Raw genomic sequence first — 22,119 nt, 5'->3', positions numbered from 1 at the left:
CTGAAAAGTCTAACAATAATAAAATACAACACTTTAAATATCTATCCTTACAATTAAAACCCTTCAATCTTAAAAGTCTAGAGAAGAGATGGAGACAAAGCTGAAGAAGAGACGGAGATTGAGATGGAAAAAAGATGGAGATAGAGTAGGAGCTTGGAGAAGAGACGAAGACTAGGCTAAAGAAGAGATGCCGATTAAGTATCCTGTGTAAGGAAAAGCATATACACATGTCATGATTCAACTATCCTTCAATATCTCTTTATAATTTTTCAAGATAAAAATAATTTGATTAATAAAGTATTAAATACGTAATATAATTATTATTAAATGAGCTATGTAAAAAAAAATATTTTTAAAAAATAATTTTATTAATAAATTAATTGGAATGCTGTGCAGTTACCTGCCATGTTCTCCAAAAGTAAAACTCACTCCTGGTTGGCACTCTTGCATCAATGCTTGTTCTCTAAATTCTCAATCCAAATCGCACCAGAGGAAAATGAAAAAGAAGAAGCAACGAAGCTCTCCCTCCGACATACACCAGAACAGAGACAACGCAAGCAAGGGAGGAAAAGAACTTGCAAGTTAAACGGTAATCTGCAGCAATGGTAGAACAGCAAGGAGGAAGAACAGCCAACGCTACATCAAGGAAGAGGAAGGATCTTACGATGCGAAACAGGGGAGAAGAACACGCAACGGAACAACACTCTGCACACACCCATTTGCTGGCTAACAGAGGAAGGATGAAAGGTGAAGGGGATGGCTAAAGATCTTTCCACCTCCCTCTCTCGTTTGAAAATGACGGTAGTGATGGAGAGAACTGAAGATCTCTCTCTCTCTCCATCTTTTTTGGACCCTTAAATAAGGGTGAGGAGAAGAGAGATATAGAACATGACCGTCAGATTTGTTTTCTTCTTGTTTTTATTTTGTTTTCTTTTTTGTTTTTAAGGGCATTCAAGTAATTTTATTGACTAGGCACAATAAAATATTACAGTTAAGGATTTGAACCCAACAATTAAAGTTATTTAGCAAGTAGAGCCTCCACTAAACCAATAATATACGTTGATAAATTTATCCCAGAGCTTTATAAATAAATAAAAAAATACTGTTCAATACCTTATCATAATTTTAGTTATTACTAAAATTAATGAGCTATTACAAGGGTTCTGAAAAAAAAAATTACTTGAACAAGTTTTTGAAAATCTTGTGCCTAGAAAATATGAACCAAGTTTTTGAAAATTTCAGAGTATGATATATTCACATTAATTTTTAAAGAGTTTATCATTGATATACATGGGGTTTATTATTGAAAATTTAAAATTTGACAAGGGATTCATCATTAATATATATAACATTATATCATTAATAAATATAATAAATAGACCATAATGCAAAATATAATAAATATTGAATTATTTATTTTGTTTGGTTCTATAACATTGGCTATATTACAAAAACCCCATTAATTAATTCTTCACACATTTGAATAAAATTATCTATATTTTAGGTCAACCCAACTCTCTTTTAAATATCCTACTCTCTCAAGTTCTATTTATAAAGAAGAGAGAGAAAATTATTTTATTTTTATTTATAAATCACATCATTAAATTTTTATTATAAATTTCATCTTTGACCCTCCATTAAAGTGTGTACATTTACACGATCTTGACGTCAAGGCTTTATGTTTATAAAATGGAAATAGTCTCATCCAGTAAGGTCAAAGTGCATATAAAAATAAAAGCATAAAACATATAGCCTGATCTAAAACTCATATAGAACCTATATGACAAATAGAAATACTATATATACTTTATTTGTTTATAAAAAATTTTTATAATTAATTATGATGAATATTAACCTTTCATGAATAAAAAAGAGTTAAATTTAATATTTATATTTTATTTGCAGTTTTTTACTAGGTCTTTTGAATAAAAAAATTTAGTTGAATAAATAATTATTATAAAATTGAGTATTTACTAATAAATATATTTAGTATTTAATTTGCATATAATATTGGATAATTATATTAGTTTAATTGCATCAAACACATGATTTTTTAGAGTTTCTATCAAATCTCTGTGTGTGTGTGTAAGACATCACTGTAATTTGTTTAAAAATATTCTATAATTATAAATGATTCTTATCTAATGATTTTTTCCATGTTATAAAAATATTTAATATAAACCTTTATTCTAAAACTAAAGAAATTAAAAATAGACTATCAATATATATTGCAAATAAGACCGACATGTGATTTGGCCCTACCTTGAGAGGGTTTTCATGTTAAATTAAAATCGTGGTAGAGTGTGTCTTGATTTATTTGTGTTGTTTTTATAATTTCTACTATATATTTGTTAGCAAGTAATAATAATTTATTTTCGTTGCATATATATTAACGTGTTGTTCTCATCACAAAGCTACATTATATATAATCCATGAATAATGTGTACCCATTTTAAGTTCTATATATATGAATACACAGCCCGCGATATCTGCTTGAGGAAAACAAAAACATCAAACCATTATCCAACTGGTATAATCATTCTGAATAGTTTTCAACCATTTTTTTTAAATAAGACTCGATAAAAATATTACAAATAAATATCGGAAACCTTTTTATATACAACATATTGGAAACATTTGAAATGTTGAAAATTGACTATATGTTTCTTGCATGCCCAAATTGCCTTAACAAAGTCATTTTCCTCCATACCATGATGTCTGCATAAAATGACGTATCTCTCAATAACTTTTACACCTCAATATGAAATTGGAATTTGATGCATCTCTTATATATTGAAAAAGACTAATTATATATCTTCAAATATTTTCTGCTGTGTACAAATAAAAAAGGAAAAGAAGGCTGGCCATAAAAAGAAGCAAGAGAAAGAGAGAGCCATAAAAGACAAGTACTACACGAAAAACGTTATATAACTACTTGTGATGTTTTCAAGTAACTACGTATATAAGCTTCAATCAAATACATATCTTCCATCGGCATATCTAGCTTCCATGTTCCGTTGTTCTTTTTTTTTTTTTCCCCTCCTAGGAAAAATAATCAGCAAGTCCTAATTTTCCTTAATTTTGTATTGAGTTCTTGTAGGTTATTTTGATTTAATCAAGTCTTTATAATTTAATTCATCACATATGTTAATCCGTAAGACTTAAAATGCTTAAATTTTTTATTTTTTAAAAAATGAAATTAAGAACTTTTATATTTTTATTAAAAGATTATATTAGAATTAATTACGTAATTTTTATAACTCAAAATTTATATATTTAGGTTATGTTTTCTAACTAAATTATATATATAATCTTCATAGAAAAGTAATAAAAATTATTTTTTCCTTTTTAGCTAAAAATATTAAATTAACTTTTTATAGATTTAAATTGTTTCTTTTAGAAATTCCAATCATTTATTAACAATTTTAACCTTGGTATGGAGAGAAATTGATACTAAGCTTGGTCAAACATTATAATGATTATGGAGGAAGACCTCAATATGTGCAATGGGCTAGAGATGCTGGAACTCCTATCAACAATGATGATGATTTTCACACTAACCCTATTATTAAGGATTACTACAAAAATCATGTCAAAATACGTACTTTAAAAATCTCTTAAATTTTACTTGTTTGTAATATTCGCACAATTCTTTTTTAAATATCTCTTAAGAATCACCCTTCCAAAGTCAGACTTGTTTTTTAATATATTTTCCCAATAGTTTTGCATTCATACAATAAGAGTTTAGGCATATATAATAAATATATGCCAAATTGCTAACTAGTATCTACTGATGATAATTTCATTACAGAATGTGTTAACAAGGATCAACACAATCACTGGAATAGCTTACAAGGATGAAGCAACCATCATGGCTTGGGAATTGATGAATGAACCACGCTGCCAAGTTGATTACTCTGGCAACACCGTCACTGTGAGCTCAAACTCAAGTGTCTTTCTTAGTTTTGGAAGTTAAATAATTAATATATATTTATAATTTATCTATATGCTAATAATTAATCATTAATGTTGTTTTATGAATAGACATGGGTTCAGGAGATGGCTCCGTATGTGAAATCCATTGACAGCAATCACTTATTGGGGGTAGGGATGGAGGGTTTCTATGAAGACTCAATTGCAGATAGGAAACAATACAATCCTGGTTACCAAGTTGGAACTGACTTCATTTCCAGCAATCAGATCAATGAAACTGACTTTACCACCATTCATGCGTATCCTGATAGTTGGTAAGCTTGTGTTGGTCCATGCATAACCACCATTAATTAGAAATCATGTTTCTTGTTTTCAAAAAAGGGATCAAAGGGCAATTTCACTCTTAGACTATAGGTTTAGGAATATCGAGAACTCTAAACTTAACTTTGGTGCAATGTCCCTCGTTAATTTTTAAAAATAGTGCAATGTTGCCCTTGTGGTTAATAAAGTTAACTTTGACCATTAGTTGACTAGAAAATGACCTAATATTATAGACATTGACTAAAAAATTATAGAAAAGGACCAATAAAATTTTCTTGGTCCTTTTCTTTAAATTTTAAGATCTTTTTTTGTAATTTTTCAATCAACTAACGGTCAAAGTTCATATTTGTTTACACAGGGCATAATATTGCATCATTTTCAAAAGATGAAGGGCAACATTGCACGAAAAAGAGTTTAGAATCCCAGACGCTACTAGACCTTTGGTTTAATGTAAAATTTATCATTTAATCCTTTTAAAAAAAGTCACTTTCATTTTATGAAGAATGATTGAAAGATTATATATATGAAACCATATCTGAACAGGCTAGCAGGGCAAAGTGAAGATGCACAAATGGAATTCATGCAAAGGTGGATGACTAGTCATTGGGATGACTCAGCAACAATCTTGAAGAAGCCAATAGTGTTTTGTGAATTTGGAAAGTCAAGAAAGGACCCAGGATATAGTATCTCTGCTAGAGATTCATTCATGAATTCTGTGTATTCAAGCATTTGCAATTTGGCACAAAAGGGAGGAACTTTTGGTGGAGGCTTAGTTTGGCAACTTCTAGATGAAGGCATGGACTCACATGATGATGCCTATGGGATTGTTTTGTCTAAAGATGCTTCTACATGCAACGTTATAAGTCAGCAATCTGATAAAATGACTGCTCTTGAGCTTCCTTGAACCTGTCCCAAGAATGACCAAAAGAGTTCTCTTAAATATAATTAGGGTTGGTTTCATTTTGTGGTGCTGAAATATGGAATAAAATATTGTTTCGTTTTATTAATAAATTTAATAAGATCATTTTGAGGTTTCTCATAAACAGATGAAGCATTTGGAATGGAAATGTTCTGTCAAATTGTATTGTTACGTTGGACTTCAATACATGTGTTGGTATATATCACTTGTGATAGATGAACTGTTGAATAATAAAATACTGTTTCATTTTGTTAATGATGATGATAAGATCATTCCAAGGCTTACTTACAACTAATGCCTTGTTGGACTTCACTGCATGCAATAGTCATGTTTCTTTCTCTTGAACAACAATGCAGGATACTTGTTTGATGATCAATGAAAATTGCATCTGCTTCGGCTAAATTCTAACTTTAGACGACCCAAGTCCAATCCATGCTTCTAGAAGGGAGGAAGTTATAGGAGCCAAAACCACCCATGCACGACGTCGGGGAAATTGGAGGAAATGAATGAAGATTTGGATAAGATGGCAGCAAGTGGCCATAAAAAAAGTGGAATTCAATGTGCAGCCTAGAGGAAAACTGCCGCTTTGGCCTACAAAAGGGCAAGTAAGAGACAATTGGAAGCCCCTTAATACTTTCTTCAACACCTTCAACACAGGAAACGTACATACACTTCCTTTTGAAAAATCCTCTCAAGTTCTTCCAAGGTAACAAGCCTCCAGCATCTAGTCGAGCAACAACACCTAATAAAATTGTAGCCTCGCCACTCTGGCCTTTTTCTATTTTTCTGTCTTACAATTTCTGTAATTTATTACAGAACAGTTACTTTACTATATCTACTCCCGTTATGCAGTTCTTACATTTATCTCCATCTCTATTTATTTATTTATTTTCTTTATTGTTAAGTACTTGCATCCAAAGAAATTGTGTAAAAGAACCCTGAAAATTCACCATTTGATTTACAAGTGAAGTTCATCGCACCATTTGAGAATTACCTCCTCTGGCACACCCCTACAAAGGCAAAAAATAACACCAACAACATTGTCAAATCATTTGTACAAATGAGTCTTAAAAATTGATGCACACAAAAATGTAGCACGTGCATGCCAAAATTGTAATATAATGGAGTGTCAAAGTAGTAATGAGGCATTAGAGGTCCCATTTTTCAGTTAAGTTAAGCAAAACAAATTGGAATTGATTTTGTAAAATAGAATTGAATTTAAATAAATGACTAAAGTTCTCAATCCAGCAACCATTTATGTTTAAGGCAATTTAAAGTCACTAATCCCTTACTAGCTTCATAGACCTTGTGTTTACCCAATTGATAAAAGGGTATTTTACTTGGATTTATATATGATTTTCACTCTTTTATTGACTGAATAATGCATAAGATAAGGATAAATAGATAAAACACATCATTTGGTAATTTTGGAATGTTTTCAAGAAAAGGAACAAAATAACATGGGAAAGGGCTTAAAACGTGAAGCCTAGAGTCAACCCTAAGAATCATGCCCACCACTAACCTCCGTTCACACACACACAAGTTCTAAAGGATATCACAGTGGACGTAACCATGACGAGAGAAATTGATCTCTCTGCATGAGTTCGCCTTTGCTAACAACCCAAGAACAAAAATCTCTCAGTAAGCGGACAAGTAGCCCAATGAAGACCCAGAGCTCTCTATTGAAGACCGTACACAGACAAACTTAGAGCATTTCTTCTCCATCACCAAACCTCTAGATCCTTCGCTCTTCCCCTGCACGTAGACAATTAAATGAAGAAGAGGCCTCTGGTTATCTCCCGTGCGCGGACACATTACAACTGTCTCCGACAACACGCGGACAAAGCCTCAGCACACATGGCAACTGCGCCTTTCATATTTAAATTGAGCTTAAATCAAATATTTGAGAATCAGATAAGATAAAGACGTGATCTAGATATATGAAAGGCCAAAGGGGTGAAGAAAAATTATCAATAAACCTCTTGAGAGCCTCTCAAAAGCATCCAATCTTTTACCCTAGAGAAGTGAGGCATCAAGGAGTCTGCAATCATGAATTCTTATTTGCGAATTGCTCTTAATATGTTCTTTAGTTTTTAAATTCCATGTCAAGATACGGAGTAGCGTAGCTGGGATGAAGTGTCTTTTTTTGGACTTTTTATTTCCCGTTGAACGCTTGATTTTATTATTTATAAAATTATTTGTTCCCTTTGCATCTATCTCTCTAGAATGTTATTCTTATCGTATGATGGGCCACCGTATGATATTTCTGTGGGGCTGTTTCACATATTGAGAGGTGAAGAACGGACCAAGACTTAGAGGGATAGACTTGAATAACTAAATTAAAGATAAATTAACGATTCAAGGCATTTAAAATTGTAGTTTAATGGTTAGTTTAAGGGTTCAAAAGGATTAATGAGAGCTAATTTTAACCTTAAATAAATACAGACTAATATATTGAGAAGTAATTAGGATTCCTTTGGAACGATTTTTGTGGTAATTGAACAAGAATAGAAAGATAAATAGGAAAGAACATCCAATGGATGAATCCTGACCCAAAGTAGTTATTGATTGGATAATTTTATATTGTTTTCGTTGCTTTTGATTTATTTAATTAATTTATTTATTTTTTAATTAAAAATATATTTTCTTTTCTTAAAATAACAATTATTGTTGTCCCTTTCTAGGAATTTTATTTAATTAATTTAGTTATCTTTTAATTGAAAATATATTTGCTTTTCTTAAATAACAACAATTATCGTTGTCCCTTGGGGCTAACTCTTGAAATACTCTAGGAATTTTACTACTCCATGGTATAGAAACTGGAAGGGAGAAAAAAAAATTCTTTGAAAAGTTGTTTATTGCTCATTATCCCCTCCCTTACACCATGGAGAGGTCATATTTATACTAGAATTAAAGGGGCAGGGTTACATAATGTTAAAGCTAATTATGAGATTTAATGGAGGTTACAAAACGAATGTTAATTTTCCATTTCATCCTCCCAGGGTTGGACAGAACTTGTCCTCAAGTCAAATCTTAGCATCTTCATCAACATATGGAGATAAATCGGCAACGTTAAAAGTGGCAGACACTCTATAGGCACTAGGCAATTCTACTTTGTAAGCATTGTCATTTATCCTTTGTACAATTTTGAATGGGCCATCAGTTCTAAGAGATAACTTGGCATTGGGTTGCTTAGGAAAATGCTCTTTTTGCATATGTATCCAAACCAAATTAGCCACATTAAGACTTATTCCTTTTAGTGTTCGTCTCACTGCTACTTGACTTTTAAATTCTGCCTTTGGATTCTTCCTCAGACCTGCGCATGTAATTTCTTTATTTCTTTAGCCTTTTGTTCAGCAACTGCACTATAGTGTTGCTTGTCAGGTGATGGTGCTAGATCTAGCGGGCTTAGAGGTCCTGTGCCATAAACAACTTTAAATGGACACTTTTCTGTCGCTTGTTTGTTTGAGTTGTTGTAAGAAAACTCAATTTGGGTAATGAGGCAATACTATCTAAATTCTTCCCCATAAAACTACAAAGAAAATTTTCAAGAATCTTGTTTACAGCTTCTGTTTGGCCGTCTATTTATGGATAATTTGCACTACTGAATTGGAGTTTTGTTCCCATTTCCAAATAGTTCTCCCAAAATGGCTGAGAAATTTAGCATCATGATCAGATGTGATCATCTTAGGAATGCCATAAAGTTGAATAATCACTTTAAAGTATAGGCCAGCAACTTGCCTATGAACCTTTGCATGCTCTTAGGGACTCATTATATAGGCAGGCTTGTTAGGAATAATGGTACCTGGAATGAAATCAATAGCACATTGTATGTCCTGCATCGATGGCAATCCAAATGAAATGTCATTTGGTATCACATCCAAAAACTTAGCTAACAGTTGTTAAATGTCTGCTGAAATGGTGGAAACTGCAGTATTAGTCTCAAGTATTAGGATCAAGCTCAAAACTTGGACTTCTGCTTTTGTCACCTTGAACTGCTCTCTAGTTACTAGGGACACCAATGGCTTAGACTCTTGCTTGCTCTAGCTATACTCCTCGGGCGGCAAAGGCGTTAGCTTAATTTTCACTCTGTCCTTGTTGAAATAATAGGTATTCGTACGGCCATCATGAAATGCATGTCAGTCATATTGCCAAGGTCTTCTATAGAGTAGATGGCAGGCATCCATTAGCACAACATCACACCACACTTCATCCTAGAATTTGTTACTAATGGAAAAACTAATCAAACAACATTTAGAAACCTTTACCTCACTACCTTTGTTAAACTACTGGAGCTTGTAAAGATAGGGATGGTTTTGGGTAGGCAATTTTAGCTTTTCCACCATGTAGTTAGATAATACATTCTCATAGGTTCCATTGTCAATAATGACATCACACACTTTCCCTTGAGCAGTGTAATAGGTGTAGAAGATATTATGATGGAGCCAAGGCTCTTCCTTTGCTTAGGCTGTGTGCAAGTTATGTTGAACCACCAACATCTCTCTGTGGTCAGCAAGTACAAACTCTTCATCATATACTAGCTTTTAGGTGTCGAATGTGGATTCTTTTTCTTCTATAGTCTTAGATGCATCATACTCGTCTCCCTCTATATTGGTGATGACTTTGCAGTTAGGACACTCCAAAGCAATGTGACCCATTCCCTAGCATTTGAAACATTTAATTGTCTTAAACCTATATTCTCTAGCCTTTGGTGGAGGCTTATTGTTAATACCAGAATGCTGGGGATGAGCTCTGGAAGAACTGGGGAAATCCTGAGCCCATGAAGATAGCTAGTATGAGGCCTTCCTAGGGGTTTATTTTTCAATATGGATTGCTAGTCGAAACACTTCATTTAGAGTCTAGTATTGTTGCAGCTGCATTTGATGGCTAATTGTAAAGGGTGTCCTAAATTAAGACTTAAATTATCACACTAACTATGGTTAATCAAAGATTAACCTAAAAGGATTATCCAATACGAGATTAACCTAAATAAATTCTTAACATGTATTTTTACAAATGATTTAAAACAAAGGGAACCCAAGTTTTTAAAATATTTCAAGAACCCATATCATTCAATTAAACATATGCGGAAGCATGATAAAAGAAACACATTAACATGAGATAAAAGCTTCCCCTTTATTTTCTCCCTATGCCTTACTACACAATACATATATACATATTTACAACATAATACTTAGCCACTCAAACCCTTCCATAACTGGTAGCGGGGGACCATGGTCTCAATCAAATTTATCACAATGACTATTTCCTAATCATCATACTCTATATATCATCTATTCATTAATAGCCCATCATATGCATGAATTTCTCTTTTCATTCACATATAATTAATATCAACTACTCACCCTTGGACATAAAAAACATAAGGGGAGACCATAACAACATTCAAGTTCTCAAATTAAGCAGATAATAACTATTTCCACTTGTATAATATTTTGACCCATTAATATAAACACAAGTAACAAACCACATTCCTAAGGGCCCAAAATATATTTTCACCTAACATAAAACCCATAATGCAAGTTGATCAAGAATATACTATCCTAGTTGACAATATCATAAACTAAATACACATATCAAAATAAAAAGAGAAAGGCCTATAGAAGTGATTATTATCATTTGGCCTAATGCTCATTTCTTTTGTTCTTCCTAAATGAGCTAGCTCTTGTAATATGTTAAAAGAGAGGGGGTGAGTACAGCCATTCAATAACCAAGGTACATCTAAGTTATACAAATACAAGATAATTAATCATGAATGCAAGTGGCTAATAAATTTATCAAGGTGACTATGTGAACAATCACATTAATAACATGTTAATCACATTAACATCTAACTCAAGTGAATAATCTCAGGAATAAAGTCAAGTATAAAATTTGCACAAATTGCTACATATACATTATTCGTATATTTACTACATGTTATCATTTTCACAATTATAATCATATTCTCAACATAGCCATCAATCACTCAAATGACATGATAATAATAATATGCATGATCAATTTCTTCCTTATATCTCCCCTTATTTCCTTTGACATGAAATATGTGGGCCAACAATCGAAAGGGATCATTCATGTGATGAGACTATTAAAGGCCTTCATCATATTGTGAGGGGCTATCGGGCTAGGACTACCTTACTCACTTATTAACAAGGTTTCCCCCAAATCATACACTATAGAGTGTCATACCCAAAACTAGCTCTACCCAAAACTCCAGGTAGGCCAATAGGGTAAAGTCCCTTAATAGGAACAATGTTACAACACCTTATAAGGCAAGTAGTAGCTATAACCCCTGGGATTATTGGTTAATAGCCAAGTACCATGTAGATTTTGCATAACAACTAACTCCTTTACTAAGGCGAACTCCCACCATATGATCATGCTCATAAGAAAATACATTTCAAAAACTCATATATATATATATATATAGATAATTCACAATTATCCTACATGCTCATTAACTTTCTTGCTCAACAAATATCAAGAATCATTATTTTTCAATCATATCATATAAAACTCAACATGCTCATATACAATTCATCACTATGCATAATCCACAATTTATAATCAAAAGTGTGCACATCATCATCAACCATCAATCTCATTTTTCACACCAAGTCACAATTAACTTGGTCACAAATCATAGGGTCTCAACAAAGCCACATATGCATTACAAACAACCATTTCAAAATTTAGATATATATATATATATTCTTTTATTTCACCAACATAAATAATTAATTAACATATAAATGCATAAAATAAATTTCTTCCAGTTACCTCAACCTTTGAGTGGTTAAAGGTTACCCCTCAAGTTACAATACTTTCAAAGTTTTTCAAAGCTTGAATGGTGTTAAAAGAAAATTAATCTACAATTGATCATATTCCAATGTGTCAATAATATTATTAACATAATTTTCACTCATACTCTAATGCCGAAGTATTTATTTTATTTTATTTCATTTTTTAATACCTTAGTCTTAGCCTCTTGAGTTTTAAAATTTAATTTCATGTATTTGAACCTATCTACTTAGTTCAATAGCCTTCTTCACAATAATTTCATTGAAGTTTGGCTAAAAACATCATTTAAATAATTTTTTAATATAAAAATTTCCTTTTTTATTTCAAAAATTCGCACATAAAAATACTCAAAAATTAAAAACTTGATCTTAAGCCTAGAATCATTATTCTATAGCCATAATAATTTATTTCTCATCTCAAATAATCATCTTAATATCAATAAATCTATTTATATTTTTAGATTTAACCAAAAATCTACCCATAGAAATCTAGGGATAAACTCAAAAGCCTCAAATTCCAATCCTATCAATAAAATAATATTCTAGGATATTTATTATACTACCAACAACTTCAATAATCAGATTTACTCATCAAAAATTCATCCCTCTTTCAAACCCTAGGTTTTTTTAAATATCAAAATCTACAATCTCATGGGGAAAAACGACTAAAAAAATGTTTAGAACACTTACCTAATCTTATAATACTTAAAATCTCATCTTAAGTATTCTATTATGGAAGCCTATCTTCTACTTTAGCTCTGGTCATCAGCGTCGTACTCGCTGTCTCTGTTCACACCAAGGAAGGGGAAATGAAATGAAAACGTAGGGAAAAGAAAAGGAAAGAGAGGGATGATATATTTAATTGGTTGTGGGTCCCACAATCCACTCCCTCTTCCCCCCCTTTTTTTAAAAAAAAAGAAATATCAAACACACACACACAGAGATTGCCGTTCCCATCTCCTTTTCTTTTCTTTTTTTTTTTTGCATTATTTACACATTAACACACACACACATAAGTAAAATTACTTTTCCCCCTCTTTAATTTTTTTATGTTCCTTTTCCTTTTTCTTTCTTTCTTCTTTCTTTTATAATATTATTATTACTATTTCTATTTTCTAAAAAAAATAAATTAGGATTTGGATTTATGCTAAATTAAATCCAACAATAATCTCCTAAAAAAATTATTTATCTCTAAATATTTCTCCAAAATTACTCACTTGCCCTGATTAACTTAATTAATCTTGGGTTAACTTTTTGGGATGTTACACTAATAGTGTTGTTTAACCCTCTCCTTCTCTTGAATGTCACATTTCATTATAAGCTTTTCAAACTCTTAGGTATACTCCTCTATAGACAACATTTTCTGGCACAAATTCTATAGCTGGATGAAGTTATCCTAGCAATAATGTGCAAGCAAAAACTTCCTCATGAGTTCACGCTTCATTTTTTTCCTAAGTCTGAATATTGGTCTTTCCTTCTCTCTCATGCTTTTTCTTTAGGTTTTCCCACTACTGGATGTGTGCTTCTTAAGTTTGGTAGCCACGATCTTTCTGCTTGTCGGGCACCTCTTTGAACTCAAATATGCATTCTACTATTTGTAACCAGTCAACAAAGTCATCAGGCTAGAGTTTTCCCTCAAAATCAGGGATGTCTACCTTAATGTTATTAAGAAGGATTTGTTGTTGTCAAGGACGGTGGCGGTTGTTATTGGATGATAAACTGTTGCTTCCCGAATCACTTTCTAGGTTTCTGTTATTGTCTATTAGAGTTCGTTGCATTTCCATAATAGCTTTCAATTCTCATATCCTACATCTCATATCTACTATCTCAACCTCTTACATATTCCTACCTCTTGGAGGCATTTTGTTAGATGTCAGGGCTAGGATAAGGAATTTTTAGAAAGAATCAGGGTAAATGAGAATTTTGGTGAATTTGAGGACAAATAGGAATATTGGAAAGACTTAGGAGAAAAATGAAAATGTTGAAAGGATATAGAGGTAGAATGGAGATTTTAAAAAGTATAGGGGCAAAATGGGATTTCATAAAGTATAAGGGTAAAAAGGAAATTTTGGGAAGTATAAGGGTCAGAGAGTAATTTTGGAAAAATATAGGGTCAAAATGCAATTTATGTAAATTTAAGGGTCAAAGCATTATTTTTGGAAATATTTGGGGTGAAATTTTGAAAACTTTTGGGTTCAAAATGGAATATTAGAAAGTTTAAGGGTCAAAATGGAAATATCAAAAGTTTTGGGGTCAAACTGTAATTTTGAAAAATAGGGCTGACTAGGTAGGATGACATGGCTCTCATGACACATGGCATATCCTAATTAGGCTGACCTATGATTGATTGATCAAAGGGGTGACATGGCAAATGATGCCATTGTCCTCAACCTTTACCAGACTCATGCAGTGCGTGGATCAGCAACGACGACCCATGGTTTTCTGACGATGGCACATGACGGCATGTGATGACATTTTCGGAGATGGGGAACCTCCTGTCGCATGTTTTCGGACCTCCTAAGCATGATGGTAATGACAATTTCTAGAAAAATGCCTAGATTGCGAAACACGAAGATGTCAAGGACTTCTCCTCTAAATCTCTTTCTTCTCTGACATAATTCCTCAACTACACCTCACTCTCTCGCTCTCTGGACTTGCTCTGATACCAAAATGGTATAGAAACCCGAAGGTAGAACAAAATTCTCTAAAAAGATGTTTATTGCTCAATTTCTCCTCCCACATACCATGGAGAGGTCATATTTATATTGTAATAAAAGGGGAAGGGTTACAAAATGTTAAAGCTAATTATAGGGGGTTACAAAGGGGTTATAAGGGTTTATTATGGGGGTTATGAGATTCAATAGAGGTTACAAACAAATGTTAATTTTTCATTTCACTCTAATCTCGTGCACTTGCAAGATCGTTCAAGTTTTTGGTGTTGTTACCAAAGATTGCATATAACCTTGTTATTATTTTCCTTGTTTACTTTTATTTCTTTGTTATGCTTACGAGACATTTTAAAAGTCTTAATGATCATGCATTACACCCTATTGATTTGGAAATTGAGCATGCTTGCAAGAAAAATCAAAAGAAGCGAGAAAAAGCAAAAATGATTGTAGACAACAACAACAATGTGCCCCATTAGAGGGACATCACTATGCCCCATGTTATCTCTGATTTATCTTCCATTAGGCTGTCTGCTCATGCTTAGAACTATGAGTTCAAGGTCCATCAATTAAATAGCTTTCCTTAATTTCAAATGAGGCCAATTGAGGATGCTTTATCAATCATCAAAATATTATATAATGTCCTATTTTTACCTCTCAATGAGATAGAGAAAGATGAACTGAAAATGAGGTGCTTTGCTCATTGCCTGTAAGACCATGCAATTTAATGGCTGCTTAATCTACCACAAGATTCACTAACTACTAGGTTAAAGGTGCATGAGGCTTTCATGTCTCACTTCTACTCACCTCATTGCACTGAAGATCTTTGGGAGAAAATATTCCATTTTTTTCCAACTTCTTGGAGAACCATTCCATGAGTGTTAGAAGTGCTTTAACACAATCTTAAAGCAATGCGCACATCACAACTTCACGGACTTAATGATAGTTGACAAGTTCTATAAAGGACTATCTCTAATATATTAGATCCACGTTGACACAATTGCTGATGGATATGGTGGCCTCTATATCTCTAATTGGAAGATGTCAATTAATGAAAGGCTAGCCAAGAATTCACGGCAGAAGGGAGTTAGTGGATAGAAGGTAGAAACTTATGAGATAGAGACTAGAACTATTGTGACTTCTTAACAAGAGGAGCTGAATAGGAATATCCAAAACCTTGTGTCTTATATTCCTATTTCTAATTTATATGGTCTTATTGCTACATCTGATCATGATCATAGTTAGATTGAGGGGGAAAATTTCATGGGAGCTAATCAAATCCAGCCAATAAGGAATCGAGGACGTCCTTACAAACCATACATAAATACCTATAATGAAGGGTGGAAAGACAAACCAAACCTTCATCAGAGAAATTTTGAAGCCACCTAACCCATAAACTTCAGCAAGTTGCACTATAAACCACCAATGCAGCCATCTTGTCAACCATTCAACATTGATCAAAGGTTTTCTAAATTGGAAGATATGGTCTCCAAAACATGCACCAACCATAGGTGTGCTCAAACTAGCATTAAGAATGCTATGAAGAATATGGAGGCTAGACATCAAGTATCCATATGGAGCTTAGGGATATAAATTAAGTTACTATTTTCAATTTTGTTTCTTTTCTAGTTTTAAATTTTTATTTTTCTGTGTTTTGTTTCAAAAGACCAAACTGATAGAGAATAAGAGCAAATGAAGGACCACGTTTACGTCAAACACATACAAGTGCACATTGTGTGATCTTGAGTTAAATACAAGGAAGTATTAGTCTCTAACCTCCTTTTCGTATGTTATTCATATATAGTGAGGTCACTGTGACATCTAAAGTATGGGGGAGGATATGTGAGGATATAGTATTTCTACCACTTAAATTTTTTTTAAATTGCCTTAGTAAATTACATGACGTATTCGGCTTTATTCCTGAAAATGTTGAAAACAAAAGGATTTTTTTGTTCACAAGCACTATTTTATTTAGCTATAGTACTATTGAAAGCCTGTAGAGGACTATGTTGTTTTTATCAGCTATGTGTAACTAAATTATTGTCGTTCTAGAGGACTATGAATTTAGTTGTGTAAATAACTTTTGATTTACTGTTTATTTGATGAGTAATAAAGTTTTGATTACTTGTACTTTTCTTCATTTTTTTGGTAGAATGCTTTCTTATTCTTGTTTAGTATTTGACCACTATTAAGTGAGATTTGGACATTTAGTTAAACCTTAAAAGAGGAGATCCAAAATGGACCTTGAGAACTAGTAGCCTAAGATTAGCTTAGCTAATTTTGCCATGAGAACATGAATGTATCTATTAGACCTAGGTAATCCTTATGGATTTTGGTCTTTATTGCAATTAATTAATTAAGGTAGTAATTTATTTTAATTGGGTTAATTAGGATCTTTAGTAAGCAAATGATACTCTTAATCATTTCTAATTCTTGGGTTATCCAAATTAAATTTCAAGATAATTAAAATGATAAGCGAAAACATAACTTTAGGTTTCGGTATTTTACTCGCGTTTTGCTATTAGTCCCAATACTTTTTTTTGTGTTTTTGGTCCCTATACTTTTATTTTTCATTGTTTTAGGTCCCTCCATGACCAAAGTGTAGGGACCTTGAATGGACCTAAAATAATAAAAAAAAAGTACAAGGACAAAAAACACTAAAAAAAATATAGGGACTAATAGTAAAACGTAAGTAATGTACAAGGACTTAAAGTCATGTTTTTCCAAATGATAAAGGGAGGGCTATATACTTGAAACAATTAGGGGATAAGGACTCCAGAACACTCTCCATTTGATTTTTTAAGTTCATCTATGGATTGAATTTTTTTAAATTGTGAACTTTGCAATTTTATCTTGAGCTTCTTAAAACCACTCTCAAAATTTACTTGCTTAACTTGAATGAACTTGGTTTATTAAGTACTTAGTATTCATTAGTGAAAACTCCTTGTGGGACAACCTTGACTCATGGTTGTAATTACTATTTGGACCCATGCACTTGCGGTGGTAATTTTAGGCACATCAATTTATACTACCTTTATACTTACATTAAAGATTATCCTCGGTAAATATTTAAAATTTTACTTGTACTTAATTAAGATTAATCACATGTTTAGCAAAATAATGATCTTACATATTGTAACAACTATTCACTTTATTATAAAATAGGTTATTATACGAAGTAAAAATACAAACCCACCTAAATATTGTGCCAGGGACACATCAAGCTACCCACTAGTGGCCATTGCTAATAATTATTAGGTTCAAGTAATCAACAAAGTCATACTTCAGGAAAGGGTTCAATAACTAATGACAATATTTGCTTTTTAATGTCTCCATCTTGAATTCCAAAACCATCACCATTCTGGTAAAGAGTATGTGCCACACGAGCAGCATTCATGGCTTGATTTACAAATGCTTGTTTTGAAACATCTTGAGTACTGAAGAACTGTTCATTTATCTTCTTCCACGCTCTCTTTATCATTTCTTCAATGTGCTTCCTTGCTGTTTCCTCTGTCACATCCATGTGATTCATATAACACAATATTGATGATGTTGCATCACCTCTCTCTCTTTCGCCCTGTACTAAAAAACAAATGTCTAATTAATTTCATAACAACAAAGTTACACATAGTGATAAATCTTTGAAGAAGCAAATTAGAGCTTACCACTGTAGTTCCGAGATCGTTGCAGAGACGAATTATGATAGAAACATTGTAGATAAAGTCGTGATTTGTTAGTAGAAAATGTTGATGTGATGTGTTGGTTGATACAAAGTAGCAAAATATGCGTGCAATAGAATCACTGGTCCTGAAGATGAAATCCAAGCATTGTCGAGGTATTCTTCCAAATATGGTACGTAACCCTCTTTGTACCACTTTGCTTCCACATATAAAGATTTGCAAAAGTCTTTCCACTGCAAAACATAAAATATAAAAACAGAACCATGAATGTGTCATTCAATATTAGACAAGAGAAAAGGGAAAAAAAGCAAAAATTATATGATTAGTTAATCAAAAACCTCAAGGCTTAATTTATAAATCTTCTTTATTATAATATTAATTATTAATCCCAACTTTATCCTACTTCGACCTTCCCACTTCAGTTTAAATCCACACACATTTGGATAACCTAACAATTTCTCTTAATTCAGTTTAAAGTGTGGCTCAGAAACTTAAAACTTAGGAATAAAAAAGGTTAGAGTTGTTACTGCTTGCTTAATGTAAGGTAAGACTTTGTCAACGTTGTTTGGCGCAGCAATTTCTTGAGCAGTTTCAGCGGTCACATCATTGAGTGCTTGGAAGCAAATCCTCGTATAGTCTGGTACACTTTGAAGTTCTTTAGCATCCCACCTTAAAGTACAATGAGAAGCACGTGAAAAATTTACAAACAAAAATGTTTGACGTGATTTTGACTGACACACAACTCTCAATAATTCGTTTTGATCGTTTCATGCTCTTCTTCAGTTGTCGTATTGAACACTTTTTCTTTTCTTTATATTTTGAGTGGTTCTCACATAATCTTTTCCAATGGTTTAGATAACCTTATTCTTGACAGCGACTACTCGTTGCTTCTTGTTAATGTATACATGTCCTAGCAATTGTGTGACCGCTCAATTCAACTATAACTATACATAACTATTCAATAGCCCAACTTTTATCACTATTCATGCATCATTTTTTTCAACTAGATTTGAGACTTGATAAATATATAACTTAAAGCATTTTTTTTTTGGGTGAAGACTCTTTCATTTCTGATTAATAAATGATGAAAACACAATAATAATTAATATTCAGAACAAGCCCACAACATAAATTTTAGACTGCCAAGGCTGGTTAAAAACCGTCAATTTTTGTATGTGAAAAGTAAATGATTTTTCTTTCATATCAACCAATCAGATCGTCACATTTTACATGTGTACAACTTATGGCAATTAATTAAGTGACCACTCATTATTACCTAAATAACTGTTTTTTTAACAGAAGTATAACTGTTTAATGGCCCCATTTTTTTTTTCACTATGATTCTCAATAATATAATACACGTCTTTTGGATTAAGTATCTGCATGTGATTTTTTTTTTTTTTTGCAACTAGATATAGACTTGTTAAGTGCACCAAAAGGTTCTTTTTTTTTCTTTTTTTTACTCGTTAAACAATGAAAACATAATAATATTTGATAATTAAACAAAAACAAACCTATCAACTGCGAGTGTGAACTGCTTCAATTCTTCAAATGAGGCATACAAATCATAGATATCATCAATGACCAACACAAAACTGATGACTTTGGTGAGCCATTTTCTCAAAGATTGGAACTTTGGTTCAGAAGACACTCCTGCTGCACACATGAAGCTCTCAACCAATCTATTCCTTGCAAACTTCAACTCATTTTCTAAATCAAGATTTTTTCCACCACCTATAAATTAAAGCATCACAAAATCAAATAATCACATAATAGAGATGAGTTAATTAATTAACTATTTATGGTCAAGACTAGCTAGCTACCTTGATAATTCCTTCACTTCCTTCTGAAGATTGGCCTGAATGATGTTGAAGTTTAATTTGGCCAGTTCAAGCAAGACATGATTCGCGTGGCTTTTCTCAAATTCTTTGATGTGCCATTTTACATGAAACCATTGAACTCTCCAGTGAGAAGGAAGCTCCAAGGCATGATGGACCACTTGATTTGAATTGTGTAGCTTGGTGGAAGCATCCTTGAGAGAATTGATAGCAAATGTTCTGACCACTTATAAGATATTTTCTCTTTCCAAACCCAAATATGAGGCCTCAAGAAGCTCAATTAAGCCTTTGATATGCCTAGAAGTTGAATATTTCTTCCCCTCATTCTCCTTTGCCGATAAAAAAGCCGTACAAAGTTCATCTGTGTTTTCACCATGCACATCACAGATTATTTTAGTTGGGATTATATAAATTATAAATTAGGTTTTGCATTTTCAATTAAGTTGTTAAATATTCACGAGCTGGGGCAATTTCCATTATTACTTATATCTGTGTGTTTTGGGGGGTGTAGTGTATATTATGATTTATCTAATAGTTTGATTGGATTTGCCGTAAATTTTTATTAATTTAAACTAAAAAAGTTTTACCAAAATCATGTAAAAAAAGTAGTAGTTTATATTTTGAAAAAATATTTAATATGCTATTTTAATATTAGTATTGTTATTTAATTTGAATGTGTTTTTTCTATTTTTGAAGTAGAATATGTAAGTTCGGTATTATGTTGTACGCACCCTCCTAAATCATTTCATGTGAATTTAATTAAGGTTAAGTAGAATATTTATTAACCATAACCAATCTTTGTGGGATCCACAGAATGGTATCTATTACTGTGAAAAGAGACTTACCAGGTGAAACTTCATATCCGTTCTGCCTTATAATCCTGAAGAATTGTGCATTGAAATAAACATATTCATGAACCCTAATAGAGATTAGGGTTTCTATAGCCTCCTTTATTTCTTCCTGAAAATGATTGGCCAGACCAAGACTTTGAATGGTAGATATCAACTCCAACTTGGGCAATGGACCAATCTCTTCCACAAGCACACTTTTTGCTTCTTTAATCATCTTCTCTAACCTCACGCCAAATTCTTCATTCTGTGTACATTTGCACAGAGATAAATAAAGTGAGTGGGTATGAATTATTGTGATTCAATCAAGAAGGTCTAGCCGCCTCTATCATTTACATAAGGGAAAAACATAACTATTAGTTCCGTGTTTTCGTATAGGTCTAACCAATAGTTGTGTTTAACCTTTTTATATAAGCAACTTACTGTATTTAAAGTAAAATTGAAGTAAAAAAAATTGAAATAACAAAAATATTTATAGAAGTAATCTCACATCATAATGGCTGGCGAGGGATTGAAGAAAGTCATATTTCCAAATGTTGGGTTTGTAATTTGCAGATCTTCTGCTCTCCATTACATTGTGAGGAAACACTGATCCATAGTCAGTCTCACAGAATGCGTTGTCTTGCTTTGCTGCTTCTGATTGGTGCTTCATACTGTAATCCATGTCGTTTGTTCTTGTAACTGATTTCTCTCTCTCGTGTTCTTTCTTGGTGATCGCGTTTTTGAGTTTCAGGCAAAGCCTATTGGTCAGTGTTTATATAGGCAATCATTCCAGAAGAAACAAAAGCATGTTTGCTGATCACGAGGAAGTTGTTTAAACATGTTTGTTCAGAAGTGTGGAGCATGCTCAGCCTATAGCTTTAAAATGTGTTTCTTTTCCTGTTGTTGGTTTATTACTATGATATATGTTAGTCTCAACACTTTGCAAATGTCTAAATCATCAGATTGAATCATTTGTTTCGAAAAAACACACTTTTATAAAAATTATCAACATATTTTTTTAACAATTTTGATATTAATTTAAGAGCAAGTTAGAGTAATTAATATTTTTTTAATTTTATCATTTTCTATTTATTATCATTTAATTTGAAGC

The 22,119-nt window shown here is 32.4% G+C and overlaps 1 protein-coding gene and 1 pseudogene across 1 annotated transcript; one reads left to right on the top strand and one right to left on the bottom strand.

Annotated features, from left to right (window-relative positions):
- The first annotated feature begins 602 nt into the window (after positions 1–602).
- LOC129316518 (mannan endo-1,4-beta-mannosidase 5-like) lies at positions 603–5,158 on the top strand. The gene is made up of 5 exons (XM_054960941.1): positions 603–747; positions 3,434–3,595; positions 3,810–3,934; positions 4,045–4,247; positions 4,798–5,158. Exons 1-5 carry the CDS (start codon positions 603–605, stop codon positions 5,156–5,158), a joined length of 996 nt encoding a protein of 331 aa, XP_054816916.1.
- A 12,719-nt stretch (positions 5,159–17,877) lies between these two features.
- Positions 17,878–21,690, bottom strand: LOC129316517 (alpha-farnesene synthase-like; annotated as a pseudogene).
- Between the last annotated feature and the right edge of the window lie 429 nt (positions 21,691–22,119).

The sequence above is a fragment of the Prosopis cineraria genome, unplaced genomic scaffold, assembly GCF_029017545.1.
Source record: "Prosopis cineraria cultivar Desert tree isolate PC_DT_omini unplaced genomic scaffold, ASM2901754v1 PC7, whole genome shotgun sequence".
NCBI classification, from domain to species: domain Eukaryota; kingdom Viridiplantae; phylum Streptophyta; class Magnoliopsida; order Fabales; family Fabaceae; genus Prosopis; species Prosopis cineraria.
Note: the sequence above shows the minus strand (reverse complement) of the source record. Positions and strands in the feature narration are given on the sequence as shown.

Coding starts and splice junctions, on each gene's coding strand:
- LOC129316518 (XM_054960941.1), top strand. CDS start 603: ATGGTAGAACAGCAAGGAGGAAGAACAGCCAACGCTACATCAAGGAAG. Junction 748..3,433: donor TAACAGAGGAAGGATGAAAG/GTGAAGGGGATG, acceptor AATTTTAACCTT/GGTATGGAGAGAAATTGATA. Junction 3,596..3,809: donor TTACTACAAAAATCATGTCA/AAATACGTACTT, acceptor TAATTTCATTAC/AGAATGTGTTAACAAGGATC.